Source organism: Brachyhypopomus gauderio, chromosome 9, assembly GCF_052324685.1.
Source record: "Brachyhypopomus gauderio isolate BG-103 chromosome 9, BGAUD_0.2, whole genome shotgun sequence".
NCBI classification, from domain to species: Eukaryota; Metazoa; Chordata; class Actinopteri; order Gymnotiformes; family Hypopomidae; genus Brachyhypopomus; species Brachyhypopomus gauderio.
In genome coordinates this window covers 16920176-16945982 of record NC_135219.1, presented here as the reverse complement: position 1 = coordinate 16945982, position 25807 = coordinate 16920176, and the positions used below count along the sequence as shown (strand labels likewise).

General features: G+C 46.0%; 1 protein-coding gene across 9 annotated transcripts in view; it reads left to right on the top strand.

The window, feature by feature from the left end:
• gphnb (gephyrin b) overlaps positions 1-15656 on the top strand; it is a 119727-nt gene extending 104071 nt beyond the window's left edge. For 4 of the 9 annotated variants that reach the window (XM_077017688.1, XM_077017683.1, XM_077017686.1 and 1 more), the window contains 15 exons: positions 2910-2972; positions 6097-6139; positions 7179-7316; positions 8387-8479; positions 9630-9685; positions 10070-10189; positions 10691-10749; positions 10929-11082; positions 11305-11426; positions 11763-11850; positions 12151-12224; positions 12317-12390; positions 12940-13043; positions 13165-13261; positions 14464-15656. In XM_077017688.1, the coding sequence (XP_076873803.1) occupies positions 2910-2972; positions 6097-6139; positions 7179-7316; positions 8387-8479; positions 9630-9685; positions 10070-10189; positions 10691-10749; positions 10929-11082; positions 11305-11426; positions 11763-11850; positions 12151-12224; positions 12317-12390; positions 12940-13043; positions 13165-13261; positions 14464-14597 (1419 nt within the window). In that variant the 3' untranslated portion in view covers positions 14598-15656. The remainder of the gene's footprint in view (positions 1-2909; positions 2973-6096; positions 6140-7178; positions 7317-8386; positions 8480-9629; positions 9686-10069; positions 10190-10690; positions 10750-10928; positions 11083-11304; positions 11427-11762; positions 11851-12150; positions 12225-12316; positions 12391-12939; positions 13044-13164; positions 13262-14463) is intronic. The other 5 variants (XM_077017689.1, XM_077017687.1, XM_077017685.1 and 2 more) reach the window with 3 other exon arrangements.
• The last annotated feature ends 10151 nt before the right edge of the window (positions 15657-25807 follow it).

The window sequence follows — 25807 nt, the reverse complement described above, 5'->3', positions numbered from 1 at the left end:
CTACCTCCAAATCAACCCTTGGATTGCACTATAGATTTATTACCTGGCACTACTCCCGCTAAGAACAGAGTTTATCCCTTGTCCATCCCTCCCGCACTAGAACAGCTTCAACAGGCATAGATCTTCACTAAACTAGACCACCAGAGTACCTACAACTTAATAACTGAGCTCTGCCCCAAACAAGGAAGGATCTGCAGAGGGTTCTGGTCTTTGCAAATTTCTATTGCCACTTCATTTGCTGTTTTAGATCTGTTGCAAACCCCCTCACTTCCCTTTTGAAGGGTAAGCCACGGACACTAGGATGGACGACGAGGGAGGCGAGGGAGACTTTCTCCGAACTAAAGAGGAGATTAAGATTGTCTGGCTCTCCATCCACGATCTCCACCTTAAGGACAAGTGCAGGAAAGTTAACCCATGCTACATCAGTCCCGTCAAGGTACTGCACCGCATTAACCCAGAGTCTTAGAGACTGCAGCTCCTCCCGCATTATCGTCCTTCTCCTACCTTTCACGTTTCCCTTCTCAATCCTGTTGCTTCCTCCAGCATGTTCCCATCTGTCCAGGCTCCACCCCCTCTGCCTCTCAACGTCGATGGCTCTCCCACCTACCTGGTTTGGGGCCTGATGGATTCTCGCCGATGTCTGCAGACATTGCAGGATTTGGTGGATTGGGAGGGTCATGGTGTAAAAAAAGAGCCGTTGGGTCACTGCCGACGATGTTACTGGACCCTTCCCTCATCCGAGACTTCCACGTGGCTAACCCCAGTCAAACTGCACCCAGGGGTCATCCTCGGTGTTAGTGCTTGTTGGCGTCGGGGGCCATGCCTTCTGTGGGGAGTTTTGTCAGATCTAACGTCATTTCTCTGGCCCTCCGCCAGAGGTCATTATCAACCAAGTACTAGGAATTATTTTATCAGCTGTGTCTTATCTCTATTGATTAAATCTTTATTTAATCCTACCCAATTAAATGACTCTGCGAAGTATCGCCACATCTTTATGAGACCCCACCGAGCATTTTCTTGGATTGTAATTCCTGTTTGACTTCATCGTGTTTGATTATTGATCAGTTTTGTCTATTCTGCCTTCGCCCTCTGGTTTCTCTACCTAGTTTTGGATCGTTTCTCTGTTGCCAAACCTGGATATCTGCCTTAAATTCATGCCCCCATCCTTGCCCTCTATCACCTCTGTCTTCTTGCTAACACGCCGCTGATTTGGACTGTTTGGATTAAAAGTATTATTACCTCTGCATATGGATCCTCATTCTCACCACGAGTGCCAAGTGTCAGTGCCATGTGTCTGTGTGGGAGTGCTGGGACTGAGAGTTGAGATGGGTCTGTCACCAAAAATTACATCCAGAACTGTCCAACACAAATCATTTAGAGCCTATAGCCCAATATATTGACATCTGTAACGAACCGTAATGCATGCGCCATACAGTTTACTCACACATACCTGAACTCACACAATCTGACGAGTGCTCAGCTGATAGTAGTTTGTGTCTGATTAAAAGATAAATCAGTTACATAAATAGAGTAGGACAGGATGTGTAGGATGATGTTTCAAGTGGTGTGTGTGTGTGTGTGTGTGTGTGTGTGTGTGTGTGTGTGTGTGTGTGTGTGTGTGTGTGTGTGTGTGCGCGTGTGCGTGCGTGCGTGTGTGTTTCTTTGCGTGTTTGTGTTTGTGTCTGTATATGAATGTCACAGTGTATGCATACAAACCATATATATGTGGTTCTGTATGTGTGCTTGTTCATATGTGTATGTATGTATGTAGGTGTGTGCATGTGTGTGAGCGTGCATATGTACATATGTGATCATATTTTGAAGTTTGTGTATGCACGAGTGTGAAATGCCAGGTCATTTGTTCTACATCACCTCATTCCTCTCTCTCCATGATCTTCAGTCATAGTCCATAAACATTTCATTCATATGTCTACATTTGTTTCAGATGTCTTTGTCATGTAATAAAACCTTCAAAGCTAATATTTGATTTGTGCTACTACAGAAACATCTAAATCAAATGGTTATCTGGTCATTAAACAAGCTGAAATTGAACACATTCTAAATCTAACAAATTAACGGTTATTAACTTAATCTCAGACATTTTGTATGGCTGTTCTTAAAGTAGTCAGAGATTCCATATTTTCAATGTAGTTAGCTATTCCTTCTCTTTGGAAGATCTTTGGGGGTTTAATCCTTCATGGGGCTAGCTGAACTTTAGGGTGGGGTAACTATTATTTGATGGGTTAGTTCTTGTTTAACACAAAGAGGTCACTGTGACGTTTCTGTTGTGCTGGACACAGTGAAAGTATGTGCCTGTTTCAGCTGACTTGCCCCATGTTCTGTTCAGTCATATATTCATCTCCCTCAGAGACAGACGTCTCATTCTCTTTTTTTCTCCTTGTTTGTCATCCCTCTTTCCCTCTTACTGTATGTCTCTATCTGTCATTTCTTGGCTCCGTTTCACCCCATATGTTTTTCATGCCACATCCACATGTTTGCAATCACTGCCTACAGAATCCCTTATTAAAGCTTTACTTTAAGGTGTTTGTGTTATTTTAAACTATATATAAAAAATATATATCTTTAAATATAAAATATAAAACTAAAAGTTCTCTTCTAACTGAACAACTATGTATAATAACCTTACATCTGCTATAGTTGCAGTACACAGCTGAATTGCTTGAAATTCAGAATCCATGTAAAGCAAATTTGAGAAGCTCACAAGAATATTTTTATACACCTGAAAGTGAAGAATTACCTGTTGTTTTCCTTCTCTCTCTCTTTCTCTCTCTCTCTCTGATACTGTTTGTTGTGAGCTGTCTTTTTTGGTTGCTTCTTGTTTGTTTGGTGTTTTGTCCGCCCGTCCGTGGGAACTGATGGACTGACGCTTGACTTTGTCTCCACTGTAGCTCCAGTGTAGGTTGGAGGGGCTTAAAGATGATCGGAGGAGCCATAGGACCTTCAGCTCTCGAGTAACTATCCCTAACTGTTCACCGACCCCGTGAGCCTCAACTCCACACGCACTCTCACTCCTCTCTTGATATCTCTGTCTAATCTAAAGATATCTCTCTCTTTCCCACCTTTCTCTCTCTCTCTCTCTCTCTCTCTCTCTCTCTCTCTCTCTCTCTCTCTCTCTCTCTCTCTCTCTCTCTCTCTCTCTGCGTGTGGAGTTTGTGCTCTTTGCTCGCATTTCGTGTATTCTTTCATTTTCTTTCTGTCCTGTTTTCTCCCTTCCTATTAAGTGCCATCCATTTTCATTCTTCAAGTTCTCCACAGTCCAATTACGTCTCTTAACATAAACGCGTATTCAAAAGTTCCGGAGTCATTTTGCCTTTTAGTTCGATTACATTTGAGTTTATTCATTTCCCCATTTTTATCCTCTGTATGGCTGAGGCTTAAATGAAGAAATAACACGTAGGCTAAAGCGGGAGACAAAGGAAAGATAAAACTTGCACACGCGTAGCGCAGTAATTCTAGCCTGACATTTTTAGCGTTGGTGATTTGTGATCTCATCAGACTGAAGCGACGGTGTTGCGCCGGGACTCCTACAGATGGGCTGAGGTTCAGCGAGATGCGAGTTCACCATTACGTTATTGTGTCATGGACGGATTGTGTCAGACGGGGAACGGCACGCCCTTGGTGCTCCTCTTTGAAGCGTCCTCTTCCCGATTCACTTTGCTCTTCTCCATCCTGATCTGGTCTTCAGTTCAGCCCTGTTTCTCCTCGGTTGCTGGTCTCTCTCTCTTTTTTTTCTTGTCTTCTACCCTCTCTCTGCTCTGCCTCTGTTAGCTTTGTTGTTTGGTGTGTTGGGTCTCAGTGGCTGCAGCAGTCTTGCTCTCTCTCAGTCTTTCTCACTCTCCATCTCTCTATCTCTCTATACATGTAATATGTCTGCTCTCTCGCTTCCTTTCTGGTAGTTTTCCAGATCCACTTCACTCCATCTCACTCCCTCCATCTCTCTCACTTCATCTCTCTCCCTCCATCTCTCTCACTTCATCTCTCTCACTCCATCTCTCTAACTTCATCTCTCTCACTCCATCTCTCTCACTCCATCTCCCTCATTTTCTCCCTCACTCCATCTCTCTCACTCCATCTCCCTCACTCCATCTCTCTCACTCCATCTCTCTCACTCCATCTCTCTCACTTCATTTCCCTCACTCCATCTCTCTCACTTCATCTCCCTCATTTTCTTCCTCACTTCAACTCCCTCATTTTCTCCCTCACTTCAACTCAATCACTCCATCTCCATCACTCCATATCCCTCACTCCATCTCTCTCATTTCATCTCTATTCTTCTTCCATCCCCCCCTTTTGTCTGCTGTCTGGCAGAATCGGGTCCCCGGTGTTCGCCTGCGTGACCTATGACCCCATGAGGTCAGCTACACCTGACAGGTCTGGTGCTGCCATGGTGTCGCCCACCTAACCTGATTGTATTTAAGATATAGTGACACACATGGACGTAATTTGGGGGGGGACGGGGGGGACATGTCCCCCCCACTTTTTCAAAAGTCCCCTCCAGTTTTTACGGTTAAAACCAAATATTTATATAGCGACGAATCCATGTCCCCCCCACTTTTGAAATCAAAATTACGTCCATGGTGACACACACACACACACACACACACACACACACACACACACACACACAATGGTTTCATGTACACACAGCATCCATATTTCCCAAGTAATTTTTTCATCCACTCCATGGGTTGTGTATGGGTGTCTTAAACAGATATCCATATGGAGCTGTCTGTAAGGAACTGGACAGTGACAGTGGTTTAGGCTCTGTGGTCCAGTATTTGTATGGCTCTTTTTACGACGACTGTTGTCACAAGGTACCTTTACATATGTCCAAGTCCAAGCCAAAGACTTGAGAGGAACCAAGACTCAAAGGGGAGACCCGTCCCCTTCTTGGATGTGATGTGACACGGTGACGCTAGCGTAAAGGGTGCAGCGTTAGCTTTAGCCTGGTGTTAACACCTGTAGTGAGGGAAGTCCATATGTTTCACAGCCATTTTAGATATAGTTCCCCCATGTTAGAAGATCAAAGGTAATGGCAGAAAATGGCAAAATAAATCGTCATGTTCAGTACTTTGCAGCTGATCCTTTGAAGTCCACAGCTCACAGACGTCATGGGTTAGTTACTCCTCTTCAGGGTGTGTAGCGCAGTCGTTTTGCGCTCCGATGCTGAGGGCTTCAGGTCACGTGACTAGTTTGGTCTAGAAGACGGCGACTGACGTTTGATGCAAGGTTTTGTGCCACTATTCTGCTGTGAGGCGAAATGGCTTCCGGCGAGTTCTGAGGCACTCGTTTGACGTGATGAGTTCAGGTGCGTCGTTTTTCCGTGGTAAATAAACAGTTCTGATTCCAGTTCATCCAGCATAAGTGGGGCAAAAAAAAACAAAACATGCCTGACATTCTGTATTTCATCCTGTTATGTTCTTTTCCATATCCAATATGTCAGTGCGCCGAGCAGAAACAACTAAATATTTGTCCTCGTCTAATAACTTACAGACAGCACTGTAAACACACATTTTTATGAGAGCTTGGATGAAAGTTGCCATGTATGTCTCTCTGTCTGTGGTAGAGCTTTGAAAAGGCTTCGGGGCTGACTTTCAGGGCTACAAATGTTCGGTACCAGCGTATTTGATGAGGTATGGACCGATGGTAAGGCAGGTTCAGTGTCAGCAGATGGCGTTTGTCAAGGTTATTTTGAAAAGGAGTAGCTAGTAAACTCGATTTAGATCTGCTCACCAATCAGATTTACATGTTCCTTTTTGCCTGTTACTTCATAGTGAGAGTTGCATTGTTGTTTCATAGCCGTGATCCCAGGTTACGCAGGTCTGACTTCATGGTTTTGCATTTTCCATTTTTCTTCAGAACGCAGCCAGCATCTCATCAAGCATTTCCACAAAAAGGTCTACGGTTTTTGAAACTAACACTCTATATTTTCCTTCTCTTTCTCTCTCTCTCTCTCTCTCTCTCTCTCTCTCTCTCTCTCTCTCTCTCTCTCACTCCATCTTGCCTTCATTCCTTTACTATTCCCTTGCTTCTCTGCTTCTCTTTCCATGTCTGTTTCTTTCTCTTTGTGTACAGGTGCAATCACGATGCAGCAGCAAAGAAAATATCTTACGGGCGAGTAAGTCGCGCGCATGCGCGTGTGTGTGTGTGTGTGTGTGTGTGTGTGTGTGTGTGTGTGAGCGCATGTGTATGTGCGTGTGTGTGTGTGTGTGTGTGTGCGTGAGCGCATGTGTATGTGCGCGTGTGTGTGTGTGTGTGTGTGTGTGTGAGCGCATGTGTATGTGCGTGTGTGTGTGTGTGTGTGTGTGTGTGTGTGTGTGTGTGTGTGTGTGTGTGTGTGTGTGTGTGTGCGTGAGCGCATGTGTATGTGCGCGCGCGTGTGTGTGTGTGCGTGAGCGCATGTGTATGTGCGCGTGTGTGTGTGTGTGTGTGTGTGCACTCCCTGCAGAGCTTGTCCTCTCTGCCACTCCGATGTGTTTGTTTAGAGTAGGAGGGGATTTAGGGTGGATGTTGTGTTGAAAGGAGAAGTGATGTTGTGCCTCACTCTCCTCCACCCTGTCCTAGACACATATCCATCACCTCCCTAACACAGTCACTGTTAGATGGGCCGAACCACGTCTTCTTTACCACGGCCCGGCGTCTCCTTTCTGGAAATTGTGCATTCGTAAAAATAATGTAAAAATCAATCTTCGTTTAGCACGTAGCGCATTTATGTATATATTTATGTAAGGTTTACAAAGCACTTTGTATAACTATGAAATGAATGAGAGCAAAGTACAACAGAACAGTAAACTATCAAACAAAAAGGTGCAGTGTTAAATGGAATAAAGATGTAATGTTCAGACTCATAGCATGAAAGCGTTAAGGTTGATTAGTGTTTGCAGTTAATTTCATCTTGGATAAACAGAAGAAAAGAGGTTTGAAACACACACTGAGCTATGAGCTAAGAGCTATGATACCATTTATTTTTATCCACAACTCACAGAGGTCAGTTACTCCCTTTCTGTAATGTTTGTGTTTGTGTGTGTGTGCGTGCCTGTGTGTGCGTGTATTTATTCTGATACCTGTCAGTGTGTATCTTTTTCTATTATCTTGATAAATGTGTGTGTCTGTGTTTGTTTATATGTGCACATACATGTTTGTGTGTGTGTGTGCAGGTCACAGTGCGGTGGACATCACTAAAGTGGCCCGGAGACACCGTATGTCCCCGTTCCCCCTCACCTCCATGGACAAGGCCTTCATCACTGTGCTGGAGATGACTCCAGTCCTGACCACTGAGATCATCAATTACAGAGGTAGCACATAAACACACACACACACCCATACACACTCAGATTCTCACTTCTTAGAGCCTTTCGTGACTTTCAGACATTTTCATTGTTTTAATTATTTGTCATTACGTCTTCACTCGCATGTTTTGTTTTGTTTTTGCTGACATGATCTTTTAGTTACTGGGTTTTTTCACCGCTGTCTGAAGGGACTGCATGTGTGTGAGAGGCTCTCTGGTTGTGTCGCACGTGTGTGTGAGGTGCTCTCTGGTGTGCCACACTCTGATACGTGTGTGAGAGGTTCTCTGGCGTGTTGCACGTGTGTGTGAGAGGCTCTCTGGTTGTGTCGCACGTGTGTGTGAGACGCTCTCTGGTGTACCGCACTCTAATCCCACTGTCTCATACCCGTAGCCATATATCTGAACACCTACACACAAGCTAAGAGAACAGACACAGCCCCAGTTATATTTATGCCCTCTGAAGCTTTGGGCAGAGTTCTGGGAGATCCCTCTCTCCGTCTCTCTCTCTTTCTATCCCTCTCTCTATCCCCCTCTCTCTCCCTCTATCTCTCTTTTTCTTTTCTCTTTTTCCTCTCATATTCCCTTTCTTACCATGAAATGATATACAGGGTGCGTTTTGTTTAGAGGATCGATTTCTTGAATGGACGATGTTTTACCCAGCATCACAGAAAGACTGTACTATATTTCTTAAGAGATTAATTGTTTTGAGTATGCAGTTAGAGTGCAGAGGACTGAGAGAGAAGGATTTCAAAGACTATGGCAGGATTTGACAGACTATGGTACTCTTATATGGTTTTGAGAATTATTCATTTAGATAATGTGATCACTGTTGTGTTTAAGCAACTGGAAAAGACAGCACTTAATTTTGTAGAATGGGAGTTAGAATGAATCATTTAGAATCTGTGTGTGTGTGTGTGTGTATGTGTGTGTATATGTGTGTATGTGTGTGTGTGTGTGTGTGTGTGTGTGTGTGTGTGTGTGTGTGTGTGTGTGTGTGTGTGTGTGTGTGTGTGTGTGTGTGTGTGTGTGTGTGTGTGTGTGTTTGTGTGTGTGTGTGTGTGTGCTCTTCTCTCTCAGATGGAATGGGTCGAGTTTTGGCTCAGGATGTTTATGCCAAAGACAACCTGCCTCCCTTTCCTGCCTCTGTTAAGGATGGCTATGCTGTTAGAGGTATGTGACACGCTCTGTTTGTAATTATAGGCGTGTGTGTGTGTGTGTGTGTGTGTGTGTGTGTGTGTGTGTGTGTGTGTGTGTGTGTGTGTGTGGATATCTGGATATGTGTGTGGGCATGCACAAAAATCAAATTGGATGTTCTAAAGAATGTTAACAAGAAAAAAAAGATCACCCTGACTGAATTCTTTCAGTGGCTCATTAAACACTACCTGCTGTCCTAAAGTATGACCGTGGGATTAAGATGTCATACTAACACATTTCATAAATGCTGTTGGCCCAGGCGAATGGAGGCATTGTGTCCGTCTCCCCGCCTGCCGCAGGCGTAACCTTGTGCCCCCGAAGGAGTTGTTCTGTCTCTGTCAACTTTCTTACCGCCTGTGGCTACAAGTCGTCAGTGGTGACTCACTATATGTGTAGCTTCTAATTCTGGAGCCTCCATACTGATATTACAGTGATTCAGAACCCCCCTCCCCCCAAACGTAGCCTCTACATTTTACTCTCTCTTTCTCTCTCTCTCTCTTTCTCTCGCTCTGTCAGTCACGCTAAATCATGATAAGGCTGTTTGCCTGGCATTATGACAAACCTTGTTAGCTCACGCTTCACTTCCTGTGACAAGCCTCCGTGTTCGCCGGATCAGTCATCTGTGGTACAAAGTGGGGTCGAAATAAGCTTCTCGGGGGATGAATGTCAAACAGTTTGCGGTTTCGTTACACTGCTCCATACAGAACCACGTTCTCTCTCACCGGGGTCATAGAAAGTGCTTCAGAACCGACTTACTTACTTCATAAAGCTGAGTACCGGGGTTCTGCCGTCTCTGCCATATCACCCTTCTGCTCTGAGACACAGACACCAGCAGGTGTTGCCATCTTGTTCTTCAACGGTTTCCTCGTAGGGTTTCGTACACGTACACGGCTGAGTTGAAGTGTTTCATCTTTGTACATATTCACAAGTGAATAGTTAAAGCAAAAAAATAAGCTTTCTTGGGTGCTGCAATACATATTTTTACCTGTGGAAACAAAATAGTTTAGTGTAGCATTTGAAGTCAAGGAGTGTGTAGTATGTATAAGTGTGTGTTGGTGCATGTGTGGTGTGTAGCATGTGCTGTTTGCACTCGTGTATGACGGTTCGTTCTGTTCCCTCACGGCAGCGGCCGACGGCCCTGGTGACAGATTCATCATCGGCGAGTCACAGGCAGGAGAGCAGGTGAGACTGTCCTCAAACAGTAGTTATAATCAGAGAGACACCGGCAGGACGCTCCCGAAACGTTTAGTTTAGAGCCCACACGGCCCCATGTTGCACGCAGTCTCCACTCACTCAATACACCGAGCTGAGTGGACATGATCACGCAGCTAGAGGTGACCACTGATGACTGGAGTCTCACTCCTAGCCTCAAATGTTCAAGTTCCTTTTTTTAAAAGCTTCGATTCCACAGCAATGCTAGAAAATTACTAGAGACTAACGGTTTAAACCGGACAGGAGAAGAACGTTTCTAAAGTTGAGGCCCGTCCGTGGTGGCGCCCTCATTCTTTGCTGTTTGTTTTGTTTTATATGTTGCATCTTCACCTGGACCACACCCCCCCCCCCCAGCCCACCCACACGGTGATGCCGGGCCAGGTGATGCGGGTCACCACAGGGGCCCCCATCCCATGCGGCGCTGATGCCGTAGTGCAGGTGGAGGACACAGAGCTCCTGCGTGAGTCCGAGGACGTGAGTCTGCTCCACCACGTTTACACACACTCGCACGCACCTTATCACAGAGTTATGACTGCTGTTCATACCGTGGTGTTTACACACACTCGCACGCACCTTATCACAGAGTTACGACTGCTGTTCATACCGTGGTGTTTACACACACAATCGTACGCACCTTATCACAGAGTTACGACTGCTGTTCATACCGTGGTGTTTACACACACAATCGTACGCACCTTATCACAGAGTTACGACTGCTGTTCATACCGTGGTGTTTACACACACTCGCACGCACCTTATCACAGAGTTACAACTGCTGTTCATACCGTGGTGTTTACACAGCACGGCGTACGTGGAGCTGGGTGTAGCTACGACAGCATGGAGGGCGGTGTAGAGAGCAGAAGTGACCTGTGCTTGTGCTGCTAATGGCCGTTTATGAAATTAATATGGTGGAACGTGAAGGATTTTATGATGGGTTTTATAAGTCAGTGGCGGTTTTAAATACTCGTCCTTTAGGGCACAGAAGAACTTGAGGTGCGCATCCTGGTGCAAGCACGTCCAGGACAGGACATCAGGTAAGCTGTGTGTGTGTGTGTGTGTGTGTGTGTGTGTGTGTGTGTGTGTGTGTGTGTGTGTGTGTGTGTGTGTGTGTGTGTGTGTGTGTGTGTGTGTGTGTGTGTGTGTGTGTGTGTAAGAGAGGGAGAGATCAAGAGAAATCCATCATCTCAAACCTCCTTTACTTCCTTCGTTTCAGGCCCATTGGCCATGATATAAAGCGTGGTGAGTGTGTGCTGGCCAAAGGCACCCATATGGGCCCCTCGGAGATCGGGCTCTTGGCCACGGTCGGAGTGACGGAGGTGGAAGTGCACAAGTTCCCCGTGGTGGCCGTCATGTCCACAGGCAACGAGGTTCGTGAACCAAGCACACACAGCGCACAGTACACATATACACATGCACCGATGTGCTGGCAGATAATGTGATTTCTAAAGCATTGTTTCTACCACACCGACTGGGATTTGCTGGGCCTCCGAAGTCTGGTGATGGGCGTGGCTTGTGGAGGCGTGGCTTGTGGGAGGGTCACTGTGGCGCTCTGTGATTGGTCTGCGCTGTCTCACCCTCCGGTCCCGCAGCTGCTGAACCCAGAGGACGACCTCCACCCCGGGAAGATTCGCGACTCCAACCGCTCCACGCTGCTCGCCACCATCCAGGAGCACGGCTACCCCACCATCAACCTGGGCATCGTGGGAGACAAGTGAGCCTTCTCACGCCACACCTGGGGGGTAACGGTACACAGCAGAATCAGCCCGTCAGGCTGGAGCTTTTAAGGCTGGATTTCAGTGCCTTGTTGGATAATGTTTGGTACATTTCTCCGTTACGGAGGGGAAGCTTACGTTTACGCTTTTTTTCCCCCGGAACGACTTGCGTAAGTGCCTCGGTGTCCGCTCAGAAACACTTCGTCGGAGTTACGGTGTGCCTACGGGCGCAGGAGAACCTGACAGGGTACAGCGTGACAGGGTCTGAATGAAGTGTGCTTACTGTAAGGTGGGTGGCTGTCCTGGTAACTGTTGCTGTCGTGTCATGCCTACAGCCCAGATGACCTCCTGAACGCCCTGAACGAGGGCATCAGCCGCGCCGACGTCATCATCACCTCAGGGGGCGTGTCCATGGGGGAGAAGGTGTGGCCATGCTGCCATTCATTCATTCATGTGTTTTTATTTATTTGTTTGTTTGCTTGTTTATTTATTTGGAGCAGAGGAAAGACTACACTGCACCTCCTCTAGAGTCCTTAATACAAAGCTTTATTCACATTTATTCAGCTCCGTGCTGACATCTAGTGGCCCATTCTAGAATCAACCAAAAATGGTTTTTATTTTTAATTGATTTTATTTTCCTCTTGTCATATGGGACTGTCTGCATTTCCACAAGAATTCATGTCTCATTGTTAACGTGCCCGGTTAATTGGCCCATTTTGACAGGACTACCTGAAGCAGGTACTTGACATTGACCTCCATGCTCAGATCCACTTTGGGCGTGTCTTTATGAAACCAGGGTAAGTGGGCGGATGCATGGGTCCTTAAAGGGACAGTGAAGCTTTAACGAGGCAGCAGAAAATCTGATTTGTTTTTTGTTTCTTCAAAATAGTCTCCCCACAACATTTGCTACTTTGGACATGGATGGTACACGAAAGCTTATCTTTGCTCTACCAGGTAGGGATGGTGAGAGAGTCTCTTGGTACATTCTTAGTAGACTTATAGTGAAAGATTTAAAGTAGAGATTTAAAGTAGACGTATATTTAAAACAAGCTCCACCCATGTTCACTGGATGCTTTATTAGCTCCACCTGTGTGCTTGGTGCACTGTTCCAGACTGTGGCCTGTTGACATGTACGGGTTGTCTGACTCCCTCTACACCATACATCACTAGGTGGTGTTTCCATCACTAGGTGGTGTTTGAAGCACAGGCCCACTGTCTATGCTTCCCACAGTATTAATACTGCCCCAGTATTGGTGTGGTATTGGGTTTTGTGCTGGTATAATTGTGTTAAGGGTTGGAGAATGGCCAATACAAATTGTACATGGCAACGTTTGGATTGTAGTCTAAAACTGGTCATCATAAAATGTTTCTAAAAAATGTTTCTAACAAAGTGGATAGTGAGATGGAGAGCTTATTTTAAAACGTCTCTCGTATCGCAAGCTCAACTTGATCAAGGCCGTCTCCATATTTGAAGAGATGGATGAAATGCTTTTCTTTGATTTGCAATCGCAGGTAATCCCGTGTCGGCCGTGGTCACGTGTAACCTCTTTGTCATCCCCGCCTTGAGGAAGATGCAGGGAATTCTGGACCCACGGCCCACCATCATCAAAGCCAGGGTGAGTTCTGACCGCAGGTCTAACGCTGTATGGCTCAGTGTCATTACGCATGCTGTATCAGCTTTTCCTTCGCTGCCCAGAAACAGCAGGCACGTACTATTGCTCTGTGGGTTGTTTGCAGTTGTCCTGTGATGTGAAACTTGACCCACGCCCTGAGTATCACCGCTGTATCTTAACGTGGCACCATCAGGAGCCCCTTCCTTGGGCCCAGAGCACAGGTACAAACACGTGTGTGTGTGTGTGTGTGTGTGTGTGTGTGTGTGTGTGTGTGTGTGTGTGTGTGTGTGTGTGTGTGTGTGTGTGTGTGTGTGTGTGTGTGTGTGTCTGTGTGTGTCTGTGTGTGTGTGTGTGTGCATGCACATGAGTGCATGCGTCCATCTGAGTGTGTATGCATATGTGTGTGTGCACATGTGTACTTGTGTGTACATGCCTATGTCTGTGTGGGGGGGGGGGGGTTCTTTTAAGGTTTTATCTACTAAAAAAAAGGAAAGCAACACTAATAATTTAAAGAAAATGCAAATTTACTGTTGCTACCACTAAAACCTACTACTACTGTTGCTACCACTACTGTTACTACCACTACTGTTGCTACCAATTAAACCTACTACTACTGTTACTACCACTACTGTTACTATCACTACTGTTGCTACCACTACTGTTACTATCACTACTGTTGCTACCACTACTGTTGCTACCACTACTGTTGTTACCACTTAAACCTACCACTACTGTTGCTACCACTACTGTTACTACCACTACTGTTACTATCACTACTGTTACTATCACTACTGGTACTACCACTACAGTTACTATCACTACTGTTACTACCACTACTGTTACTATCACTACTGTTGCTACCACTTAAACCTTCCACTACTACTGTTGCTACCACTACTGTTAATATCACTACTGTTGCTACCACTACTGTTATTACCACTACTGTTACTATCACTACTGTTGCTACCACTTAAACCTACCACTACTACTGTTGCTACCACTACTGTTGCTACCATTTAAACCTACTACTACTGTTGCTACCACTTGTTTTCATTTACAATCTTGAGCCCGGAGAATGGTGTTTGCTTGCTGAATGTGTAATATATCTCTCTTTCTTATGTCTCGGCCTGTCTCTTCTCTCTCTCTCTCTCTCTCTCTCTCTCTCTCTCTCTCTCTCTCTCTCTCTCTCTCTCTCTCTCTTTCTCTCTCTCTCTCATGTCTCGGCCTATCTCTCTCTCTCTCTCTCTTTCTCTCTCTCTCTCTCTCTCTCTCTCTCTCTCTCATGTCTCGGCCTATCTCTCTCTCTCTCTCTCTCTGTTTCTCTCTCTTTCTCTCTCTCTCTCTCTCATGTCTCGGCCTATCTCTCTCTCTCTCTCTCTCTCTCTCTCTCTCTCTCTCTCTCTCTCTCTCTTCTCTCTCACAGGGAACCAGGTGAACAGCAGGCTAATGAGCATGCGCAGTGCCAACGGGCTCCTTATGCTCCCTCCTAAAACAGAGCAATACGTGGAGCTGCACAAGGGCGAGGTGGTGGACGTCATGGTGATAGGACGGCTATGATGTCATCAACGAGGGACGAGAGGAGCCGAGGGGAGACCACGGAGGGAGGGGGTGGTTCACGGTGCATGCCCACATATCATCGACTATCTCTGTAATATGCAATGGCACAGCTGGTTTTTATTGATTTGGATAACGTTGAAGTATAGTCAACATCTTGATCACAAAACTAGATACATATTTAAAAAAGAAGATTCTAGTATTTCAAACAAAAAAGATATAACTTTTAAGTAAAAAATCTAATTATAAAAGAGATTTATTCTGTAATATATTATTATTACTCTTATTATTAATGATTATCATTATTCTTCTCATTATTATTATATTAAGACAACTTTGTTCTTTTCATTGCATTTGCTCTGTGTGTTCAATGCTAGATCTTATCAATAGCTGTAGCATTTTAATAGAAAGCGGTAGGGGCCTGCCAGGCACAAATATCTACGTTATTTCCTCATCTAAACACACAAAAAAACAGACGAATAAATTGAATCTCTGTTTTTGAAAATGGGAGGAAAAGACAACAAGTTCAAAATCGTGTGTGGTACTGGAAAATGGCACTTTCTGTCTCGGGTGTCATTCATGTGACACTCCTGTTTTTTCTCCCATTAATATGCATCATTATGGCTTCACAAAGAGCTTTGCTTGTTGTTTATCTTGTGAGTCTTGTTTATGTACGCAGTGCCAAACGCATGGGTGGATGAAGGGTGTGCCTGGGGGGACACATGCCAGCCCGCCCTATCCCTGAAGCTTCCTTATAGTCACATGACCTGGTGAAGCTCCTCCCCTGCCCCCAGGGGTGGAGTCACTGGCTAATGTTTTATTTGAATAAATTCAAAAACGAGAGGGGAAGAAATGATGAAACAGCTTCTTTAAGTGCTGACAGCCTTTTTAACTTACTACACAAAAATGTACAGTTAAAAAATAAGAATCATATTGTACAGATATGTGACCAGCACTTCAGAGGAAAATCCCCAAGCAATGAGGAGACATTATTGAACAACTCTGTACAATAACATTTTCTGTAATGATATGAAACTGATGAGAGAGACTATGATAATAAAATCCTTGATCATTATATAAAAAATATCTTTCTGCAGATTTCTTAATGAAACCATAAAAGTCAATCATGCCATTTTTGTGCTTTAAGGGTGCATGAAAAACATCTCTGAGGCAATCTGTTCATTAAATAATTACGATAGTCTCATTCTCTTTGGAAACAAACAAGGTGAAATAAGAGAAATTATTATATCTTCTGATGGCTCAAAACTGCACAAATCTATTTTATCTATTAATTAACACAATAATTATTTTTAAATATATCATACATGGTCAGTGTCTATCAACAGGGCAACTCTTGGCTGTGTATGTTTAGGAGACAGACCTCTCTCCACCCGCTAGTAACCATATGTAATGTCACACTTTTCCCCCAGCAACACTGACATGCCACATTTACTGAGACCAGCTCAACCGTCACTACAGTGTCACTACCACTACAGTGTCACTACCACTTCAGTGCCACTACCACTACAGGGTCACTACCACTACAGGGTCACTACCACTGCAGGGTCACTACCACTACAGTGTCACTACCACTTCAGTGCCACTACCACTGCAGGGTCACTACCACTACAGTGTCACTACTACTACAGTGTCACTACCACTACAGTGTCAATACCACTACAGTGTCACTACCACTTCAGTGCCACTACCACTGCAGGGTCACTACCACTACAGGGTCACTACCACTACAGTGTCACTACGACTACAGTGTCACTACTACTACAGTGTCACTACCACTACAGTGCTACTGCCACTACAGTGCCACTACCACTACAGTGCCACTGCCGTGTAAAGAACAGTCTTACAACCCAGAGGACCTGTGGTAATGTTGTGTATGTTGTTCCTAAAAAGACATCAACGGGTCCATCACAATTTGCAATCACACATAGTCTATACCTCTTTGTGGCAAAGATCTATTTGTAATTGGATCACCAAATATTCGAGTTAGTGATATTTTATATACATTTGTTTATCACTTTTGGATGTTTGCATTAACTCTTAGTTGACATATTATTCATAGTACAGCAAGACATATGAGAGTAAAACAAAAAGTTTCACAATTATTGCAAGTCTCTAAAGTCAGAGATTCATACAAAATTGCAAAATAGTCTACAAGACATAACAATGTCCATTCAAGGTTTTTTTGTCTTTCCATCCCTCAGTTAAAGGGGACCTATCATACCACACTGGATTGGCTGCTGTCCAGTGAAGGAATGAACTTACTTCCATTATCCTCTATGCACAACCACTGCTTGTCTCCATAGAAACGAATGAAAGGTGCCGCAAATCCAGAGCCACAGAGGTGTATAATCCAGGTTCAAAAAGTAAAAGTCCGCACCAGGATTTTGCTCAAGCTTGCTGGATTGTCTAATTAGTGCAATCCAGGTAAAATGAGTGTAATCAACACAATCCAGGAAGCCTGAGCAAAATCCTGGTGAGGACTTTTACTTTCTGAACCTGGATTATACACCTCTGCATATAAGTGGACTGGACAACACGAGTGAAAAGTGAAGCCTCCGTTAGTCAGCTGCCCTCTAGTGGCTGGCTGCAGTACAACTTTTAACCCCGCCCATTCCCATGTAAGTGAACGGGCAGGACAAGAAACTTTGAATTTTTATTACACGTAAAATAAGTTTTTTGAGCAATTATATCTTGTCAATTCTATAACACCCCATTGCGTTAGTATCTCTTCCAGTGTTTTTCTCTACGATAAACAGATTTTATAGAAGTTATTAAGTGTTATTTAAAGGGGTGTGGCGATAAGGTGATTGACAGTTAATAGCTGCGTTGGTTGACATCTAATACCAGACGCTCAAACGTGAACGCGCCCAACATCAAAACTCTCGACAGCAAAACTCTCGACAGCAGTATTAAAACCTTTTACCTTTGTTTATTTTGTAAAACGTCAAAAGTGTCTATACTGGTGGGCGTATCCTAACGAATGTTGGGGCGGAGATACAGTATTTGGCGTAGATACTGTCCTGCCTACCGGTTCTAATGCGCATGCTCTGGCTCCAATTTTCATCTACTACGCAAGCGCATCCAAGATGGCAGCGTCCGTGCGGCCATCTTGGTGGCTTCAAAAATTCACAATGGGAGTCAACGGTGACGTACCGTCCATTATATATATACCGTCACTGGTGTGTGTGTGTATACACTAGAGACCGTATATATATACGGTATACACATACAAGATTAATCTCTGAACTGAACAAGTTAGCGCGGTGCATGCGTAGGCTGTCGGAAGTTCAGACATCAGATTGGCTACCCTGTATGTCAATCAAAAGACAACCGTCAGTGCAGATGGATGATAGCCTGTCATTCGTCCCCTACTTTTTAATGTTGTGTTCTACCCACACTTGCTTCGCGATCGACGTATTGGGCACAACTGTTTTAGACCCTGGCTTAGACTGCTCCATCTTTACGGCAATGCAGACCTATTTTTTCACGTTTCAGTAGTGTGAACCGTGTCACGGAGGGATCACATGATGAGTTAGTGTGCAACTGGCGTCTCTCTCTTGACTTGTCACTCGTGGGATACAAACAGGGAGATATCATTAATGTGGCATTAGTATGGACAAGGCTTTTCCAGTTCGTGACTACTTGTATTAATAAGTGACACAGCTGCTGTATGTTTTCGTAGGCCGGCCCGGATTTTCTGGGACAAGCTGGGTTTTTTTTCTGATCTCCGGTGCATACCGTCAGCCCGGATCAGCTGGCCCAGTCCAACTCGTTCATGTGTTTACAGGCTCAGTCCGCGGCCGCAGTGCGCAGCAATGGCTCCTCCATGGGCTGAGTGAAACCACCGGCGGCCCACTAACCCATTGGGCCACCGGGGAAACCCCCGTTAATAATGTATGCCAGTCCGCCCCTGCATTCATCCATCTCTGATTAGTTTTTCAGGTTTGTTGTTCTCACCATCAGCGCTAATCTCGCGAGAACTGACACTGGCTACTGCAGGTTGACACTCTCGCGAGGCTAGCAACATAATTCATTTTGGAGAGGCACATGAATGCTTAAAAAAAAAAGTTATATATATATTATATCATAATGATTGTAACATGGTCAAGTCAAGTCAAATTTATTTATTTAGCGCTTTTTACAACACATTTTTTCACAAAGCAGCTTTACAATTATATGGGTCCAGATCCCTAATGAGCAAGCCAGAGGCAACAGTGGCGAGGAAAAACTCCCTCGATGGTGGAGATTAGGAAGAAACCTCGGGAGGACCAAGACTCAAAAGGGAACCCATCCTCCATTGGGCGGCCCGCTAGCAGAAGTCTGTATTTATAATCCAAATGTAGTTCTATAGTTATAGTTATAGTTCCAATTCCAGCGACCCCAGGAGCGCGAGAGAGATTCAGCGCAGCCAGCGGCCCGAGGTGGGGGTTCGACGTGCCTCTGGACTCCGGTGGCGCCCAAGAAGGCGGCCGATGCCCCTTGAAGGAGGCCACCGGGCGCAAGGTCCACGGGCGCACCGAACAGCGCAACGCATGCTGGATGCGCAGCGCCGAGGACCGGAGGGACTCCGCCGCCTGCTCCACCTGCTTCGTCCGCCCCGTTTGCGTTCCCAGGAGGGGTGGCGCCACCGTTAGCGCTCTGGCAGGCAGCCCAAGCGTTGTCGTGGCTGCCTGTTCCAGTCTGTGTGTCAGCCCCAGTGTTTCTCCCGAACCCCCTGTTCCCTCTTGTGCCCTTTGTGTTTAATGTTCCTGTGTGCGTGTTTGTGCTTGTGCCGGTGTTCAATGTATTTTCCCCTGTCTTCCCAGGGAGGGTGTGCTAGGGCTGTTCGTGGCGGTTCCCACCATCAGGGGAGACAGCTCTCGGAGGCTCGTGATCCCGGCGGCTCCAAACCTGCCCGTCGGTGTAGGTTTGGGGCTTTCCAGCTGCGAGGGACGCTCCGGGAGTAGCGAGCCCCTGGTGGGGGCTTCTGTTACGGTGACAGCCCCGGACCCTTCCCTGTGGGTGTGCCGCTACGTTGTCTGCGTGTCATTATGTCCATGTTTGTACTTCCGTGGGTGTGGGTTGTCCGTGAGCATGTTCGTAGTCTCACCTGTGCCTTGTCTCGAGATCACGAGGGTCTGTGTTACTCACCTATTTAATGTGCATTCGCGCAGTGTCTTGTGCTCGTCTTTGTCTAAAGTTTTGTGCCAGTGTGAGTGTTTGTGTTTTGTGCTCACTCTCCGCTCGGAGCTTACACCTCTGTTCTGTACAATAAATGTTCTGTGTTGCACCGTCATCGCTCGTTGTGCGTTCTCCCTCGGGTTGTTCGTATCTACTGTCATTTTAATTTGAGCAAATTAATTCTACTTTAAATAATACATTTAAATAAAGGAGTAATGAGATGGAATTGAATGAATTACATTAGAAAAGGAGCACCCTGGCAGCAAAGTAGATACCTGTCAAGTTTTTGATTTAAAAATAAGGAAAATTTTCCGCTGGTTGCTGCAAGCATTCCCACCAGCCCAACCAAGGTCCAAGACCCCTTTTTTGATAGAAACGCCTTCTCTCTCGTTACATTCATCCATCTCTGATTAGTTTTTCGGGTTTGTTGTTCCCGCTGTCAGTGCTAATCTCGCGAGAATTGACACTCGGGCTACTGCAGGTTGCCATTCTTGCGAGGCTAGCGACATAATTCAGTTTGGAGAGGCACTTGAATGCTTTTTTAAAAAGTATTATATTATAATACGGGAAAATATTAATACAGGAGGACATCGGGAAAGAGAGGTAAAATACGGTAGTTTCCCGGCCAAAACGGGAGACTTGACAGGTATGCTCTATGCACGGACGTAATTTGGGGGGGGACGGGGGGGAGACATGTCCCCCCCACTTTTTCAAAAGCCGGTTTTGGTCCCCCCCCCAGTTTTTACGGTTACGCCCCCGCACCCCAGTTCTCAAGCCATTCGTGCCCCCCACCTATGAAATCAAAATTTCGTCCATGGCTCTATGCCAGGGCTGGGCAACCTTTGAGACATGGAGTATAATGAGTGTGCCACTATCAACAAATAAAATTGGGGGGGGGGGGGGGGGGGTAGTGAGTGTAAATTGTTGGGGGAGTGGAGGTGTAAATGGACACAAATTAAGTATTATATCGCGATCGATCACCAAGTATAAACGCCTCCGCCGAGCAGAGCATTGAGGAGCGATTTCGATTGCAGGATCATGCTCTCTGTCTGAGATTTTTTATTTATTTATTTTTTTGCTGATGCTGGTCCAGCATGTCGCGTGCCACTGATTATGTCTCGGCGTGCCACCGGTGGCATGCGTGCCATAAGTTGCCGACCCCTGATCTACAGTTTGAGACCAAACACAAAGCTAAGTATGCCAAAATAAGGCATCAAGAAAAACAACAAATTTCCGAAGAATTAAAAGGCAAACTGCGATCGCAACAGAATGTGTTCACAACGACAAACAATGCAGCAGTAAAAGCTAGCTTTGTTGTGGCTGAATAAATCTCCTGCACTTCAAAGTCTTTTTCAGAGGGAGCATTTGTGAAGCACAATTGCTATTTTCAGTTCTTTCAAGTTTTGAACAAAGTGTGACGTGCGGCGAAGGACGAGACACAGAATCCTTAGCGACAATAAACGTGATTTTTCTTTAATACAAATTAGCGCTTATAGCGCACAGAGAACATGAAACACTTCGAGACGTATAACTTTAGACAACGACGAGCACAGGACACTGCGTGAGCGCACATTAAATAGACAAACCACATTAGCCCCACGTGATTACGAGACGAGCCACAGGTGAGACGGATTATCACAAGACATAACCACAACCACGAAGATCCACAGACGCAGACGATGCACGTGGACAACGTAAACACATGCCCAAAAGGGAGGGGCCGGGGTCCTCAACGTGACAGAGGCCCCCTCCAAGGGCACTACCTGTCCCGGGGTGCCAACAGGACCGAGTGCCCCGAACCCACGTCGATGGGCGGATCCGACGCGCTCAGTCCTGCGTCTGGGAGGTGACCACCCTCGGCGAAGCGTCTGCCACAAACTGCCTAGAACACCCTCCCTGGGAAGACCGGGGAGAAGACGTTAGACACATTTAACGGTTGTTCACAAACACACAAACAGGTACACTTACACAAATAGGCACAAACGGGAAAAGGGGGTTTGGCAAACATACGGGAAGACTTACGAACACTGGAACAGACAAACATGTAACAGGCGCCAAGCTACGCGCCAGGAGGAGAGCTAGGAGAGGAGAGAGATCGGGAGCTGCAGGTGCTGCGGTGGGCGGTCCTCCTCCAGCCTTTGCATTGAACCCTCCGCTGGGAGCAGCACAGCTGGCGAACCTGCCTGGAATATCGCGGCTGGCGTACGCGCCTGGTGCAGCGTGGCCGCATGGGAGTTCCCCGTCTGTTTCCATCTCCTCCTCTTTCCCCCGGCTCCACTCCATGGACTGCCCCTGGCTGCCACCCCGGGAGTAGTCCATTCCGCTTTCGCCGGAGCGATCGGAGGGTGGACTCCTCTCCGAACTCCCCCTCCCTTTAACAGTCCCGGCAGATCTCTCCGAGGGGGGTGGACTGTCTTCCTCTTCCTCTGTGTAGGAGCCCTCCTCCTCCTCACCGTAGTCAGCGGTGGGCGCGGAGCACTCATACGGAGGATAGTCCTCGTCCTCCTCTTCCTCTTCGCCACCTTCCTCTACGGTGAGAGAGGAGCCTACGGGCGGAGGGAGGTAATTCTCTTCCTCCGATTCCTCCTCCTCACCGTAGTCGATGGTGGAAGCATCGCACACCGACGGAGGGTAGGCCTCCTCCTCCTCACCGTAGTCTACGGTGGAGGCGTTGCACACTGATGGAGGGTAGGCTTCCTCCTCCTCCTCCTCCTCCTCCTCCCCGAATTCCTCCTCCGGGGTTGACGCGGTGGCGCCCACCCTCAGAGGCGAGAGGGCGTGGGAAGGAGAGGGGTGTCAATATCTCCAAATCCTCACCACGCCCTCGCGGAACATTTCCGCCATCTCGGGGTCCATGCACAAACGAGCCGAAGACAGCTGGGAAGTGCACACAGGGTCCTGCTCCAGTTGTTCCATCGTGGGCGTGGCCTCATGGCGCGGGGAGGACTCCTCTTTCTCTCCTCCCTCCTCACGACAGGGAGAGTCCCCCTCAAGCTCGTGGACGCCCACCTGCAGGGGCGAGAGCTCCCGGGAAGGAGAGGGGTGCTTCTCCTGCCACACCCATACAGCTGTCCGGCGGTACTCCTCTGCTAACTCGGGAATAGCAGTTTCCCGAGCCGGGCACAGCATATAGGCGCACTCTGGGTCCTGCTTAAGCTGCGCCAGAGTCGCCGTGGCTTCGCGGCGCAGAGGGGAGGAAGAAGCACGGTGATGCCGCTTGCTGAGGCGCTTTGCCTTTTTTCGGCCGGGTTACGTAGCCTGGCATGGTCTTGGTGTATCTTGTCGGCTCGTCGTTCTGTGACGTGCGGCGAAGGACGAGACACAGAATCCTTGGCGACGATAAACATGATTTTTCTTTAATACAAATAAGCGCTTATAGCGCACGGAGAACATGAAACACTTCGAGACGTATAACTTTAGACAACAACGAGCACAGGACACTGCGCGAGCACACATTAAATAGACAAACCACATTAGCCCCACGTGATTACGAGACGAGCCACAGGTGAGACGGATTATCACAAGACATAACCACAACCACGAAGATCCACAGACGCAGACAATGCACGTGGACAACTTAAACACACCCCCAAAAGGGAGGGGCCAGGGTCCTCAACGTGACACAAAGTAAATGTGATATCTTTGATGTCCTTTTTCTTTATTCACTTAGATAGTTTGATCGTTGATTGTCTCATAACATAATACATTTAAAGGATTTATGTTATAATAACAAAGCAACAAGCAAACATTTTTTTACATCTATGCAAATTTATATGTAACTTGAATAAGTAATAAATTTGGGGTTATTTAACATTAAGGAGTAGTTACATTTATAAGTTACATTTGGCCCTCTGTGGGTGACGATTATGCTGATATGGCCCTTGGTGAAAATGAGTTTGACACCCCTGTAATACATTAATACATCATTTAATACATCTACCTGTCAACATTTCACCCAGACAACAAATCCCAAAAAGTGAGCAGATCTCCCCAGTGCAAGGAACACCTGTTTGTATTCTGGCCCATTGGGGGTTCCCAAACCACGTGGCAACAATCCTCCCGAAGCAGATGACTCAGGAAATCAAACAAGAAGCTGAAATTACAGTTGTCCTTGCAGCTACTGTCAAAGCGAATGCTTTTACCACACAGACCCGTTGTTGCGTCAAGCACATAATTCTGCTTGCAATGCGGTTTTTGGTACTGCAGTAAGAAGAACTTCATGATAATAACACAAAAATAATAATAACGATAATCATGTGCTCCTTCTAGATCCTTCTACATTTACACATTTACACCTCTCTTATGACAACTTACCACAAAACAGTTCATCTTGAAATAATCCTGAGATTTCCTGTTCAGAAACACCACCAGGCAGATAGCAGACATCAACAAATCAGTCTAATATTCTGGCGTCAGGATACCAGTCTAATATCAGCCAGTGTAACTATACATTTACATTAAGAGAACAGAGCACAAGATGGGGGTAGGTCATGGGTCAATGATACCTAGCCAATGGGTTCACCTTTGACCTTCTGTGTTCTGACAGACACATTACACCTTTACTGGCCTAAGCCTTAATGCAAACATACACCTGTCACCAAGTGAGCATCATAGTTAGGTCAAATTTATAAAGGTAGAGAGTCAGAGATAAACATACATAGCATATAATACAGGGTATATGAATTCCTTTGATTCCCTCTTTGATTCTCACTAACGGAGAATCACAGAACAGGCCTGGTTAACTGGATCCACATTTATGTAGGGTGAAGATCTAGACTATTAAGACTATTTAGAACATTCTAGACAGTCATACATCATACCATGCTGACATAACTACAGATTCAGGTAATTTTGTTACAAATACAAAGACTCACAAAAATTCAAATAATTCTTTTTATTTGAACCCTAAAATTAGGATTCCGAAAAGATTGTGAAAACTCACTGACCCTTATCACCCCCCCCCCCCCCCCCCCCAAGTTGATAAGGAAATACTGATTCGGGCATCGCTAACACTGTCACTAGCTTTGACCCTCATAGCATTTGGATCAATTTGTGCACCAGAGTTGAGCCACACCCAATGTTCAACATGGAGAACTGGACTGTAGTTTATGAATAGAGGTAACAGCAGGTCTGTTTCACTCTGTGTTAGTAAGAGATCTGTTGCAGAACTCTGTGAACAGGGACCTGGTGCCATGCTTGCAGCACAGGTAGCGTGTGCTTTGATTTGCACAAGTGCCTGGGTAGCAAAATGGAGTTAACGGGCGCACAAGCTCTTGTCACAGAGCCTGTGAGATGCTGAGAGTTTGTAGAAATGTGGCACTGAGAAAATCTGGAAGTTTTCAGAGGTTGTTAAAAGAATATGAGCGATGTAGGTTAAAGTGCTCTTCTGTTGTTAAGTCATAGAGGGACTCCATTGGCTTCTAAGCCAATCTCCTGCAGACCAACAGACTACCACTCCGCCTCTTCCTCTTACGGATGGGATGCTCAATACTGACATTTCGATGCTGTGTCGTGCTCCCAACGCACAGACATCTCAAGACGCTGCTCAGACATGCGCTTCAAAATACCCGTGTCACATGTGTGTTTCACCCCTGTTTCGACAGGTGGCAAACCTGCTGCTCCTGTGTTTGATTGGCAGTGTCTGGAACAGACCTGATCACACGTCTGTCTAAACTGCAGGTGACAGTTTCAGACAGTTTGTGGGAACTTTGTGACAGCTGTGTCAGTGAAACCCATACTATCCATAGTGCAACTGCTGATGCCATTGGGAAGGTCAAAAAATATCTGACTGATGTTTTTGTTTCTAGGACACCGGCAGAAGAAATGAGCGGATACAGCACCAACATACCATACCATACACCAACAACCACCTATATATGTATATATGTCACCAAGTGATTCATGGGAACACATTTTTCCCAGGCTGGGGGGTTAATTTTATTAACATCTGTGAGATTAAAATTTTAATTGCTTGGTATATCAGTTTCATGTGGGAAAATAATAATCTATTGATAATCTATTTATTTGAATTA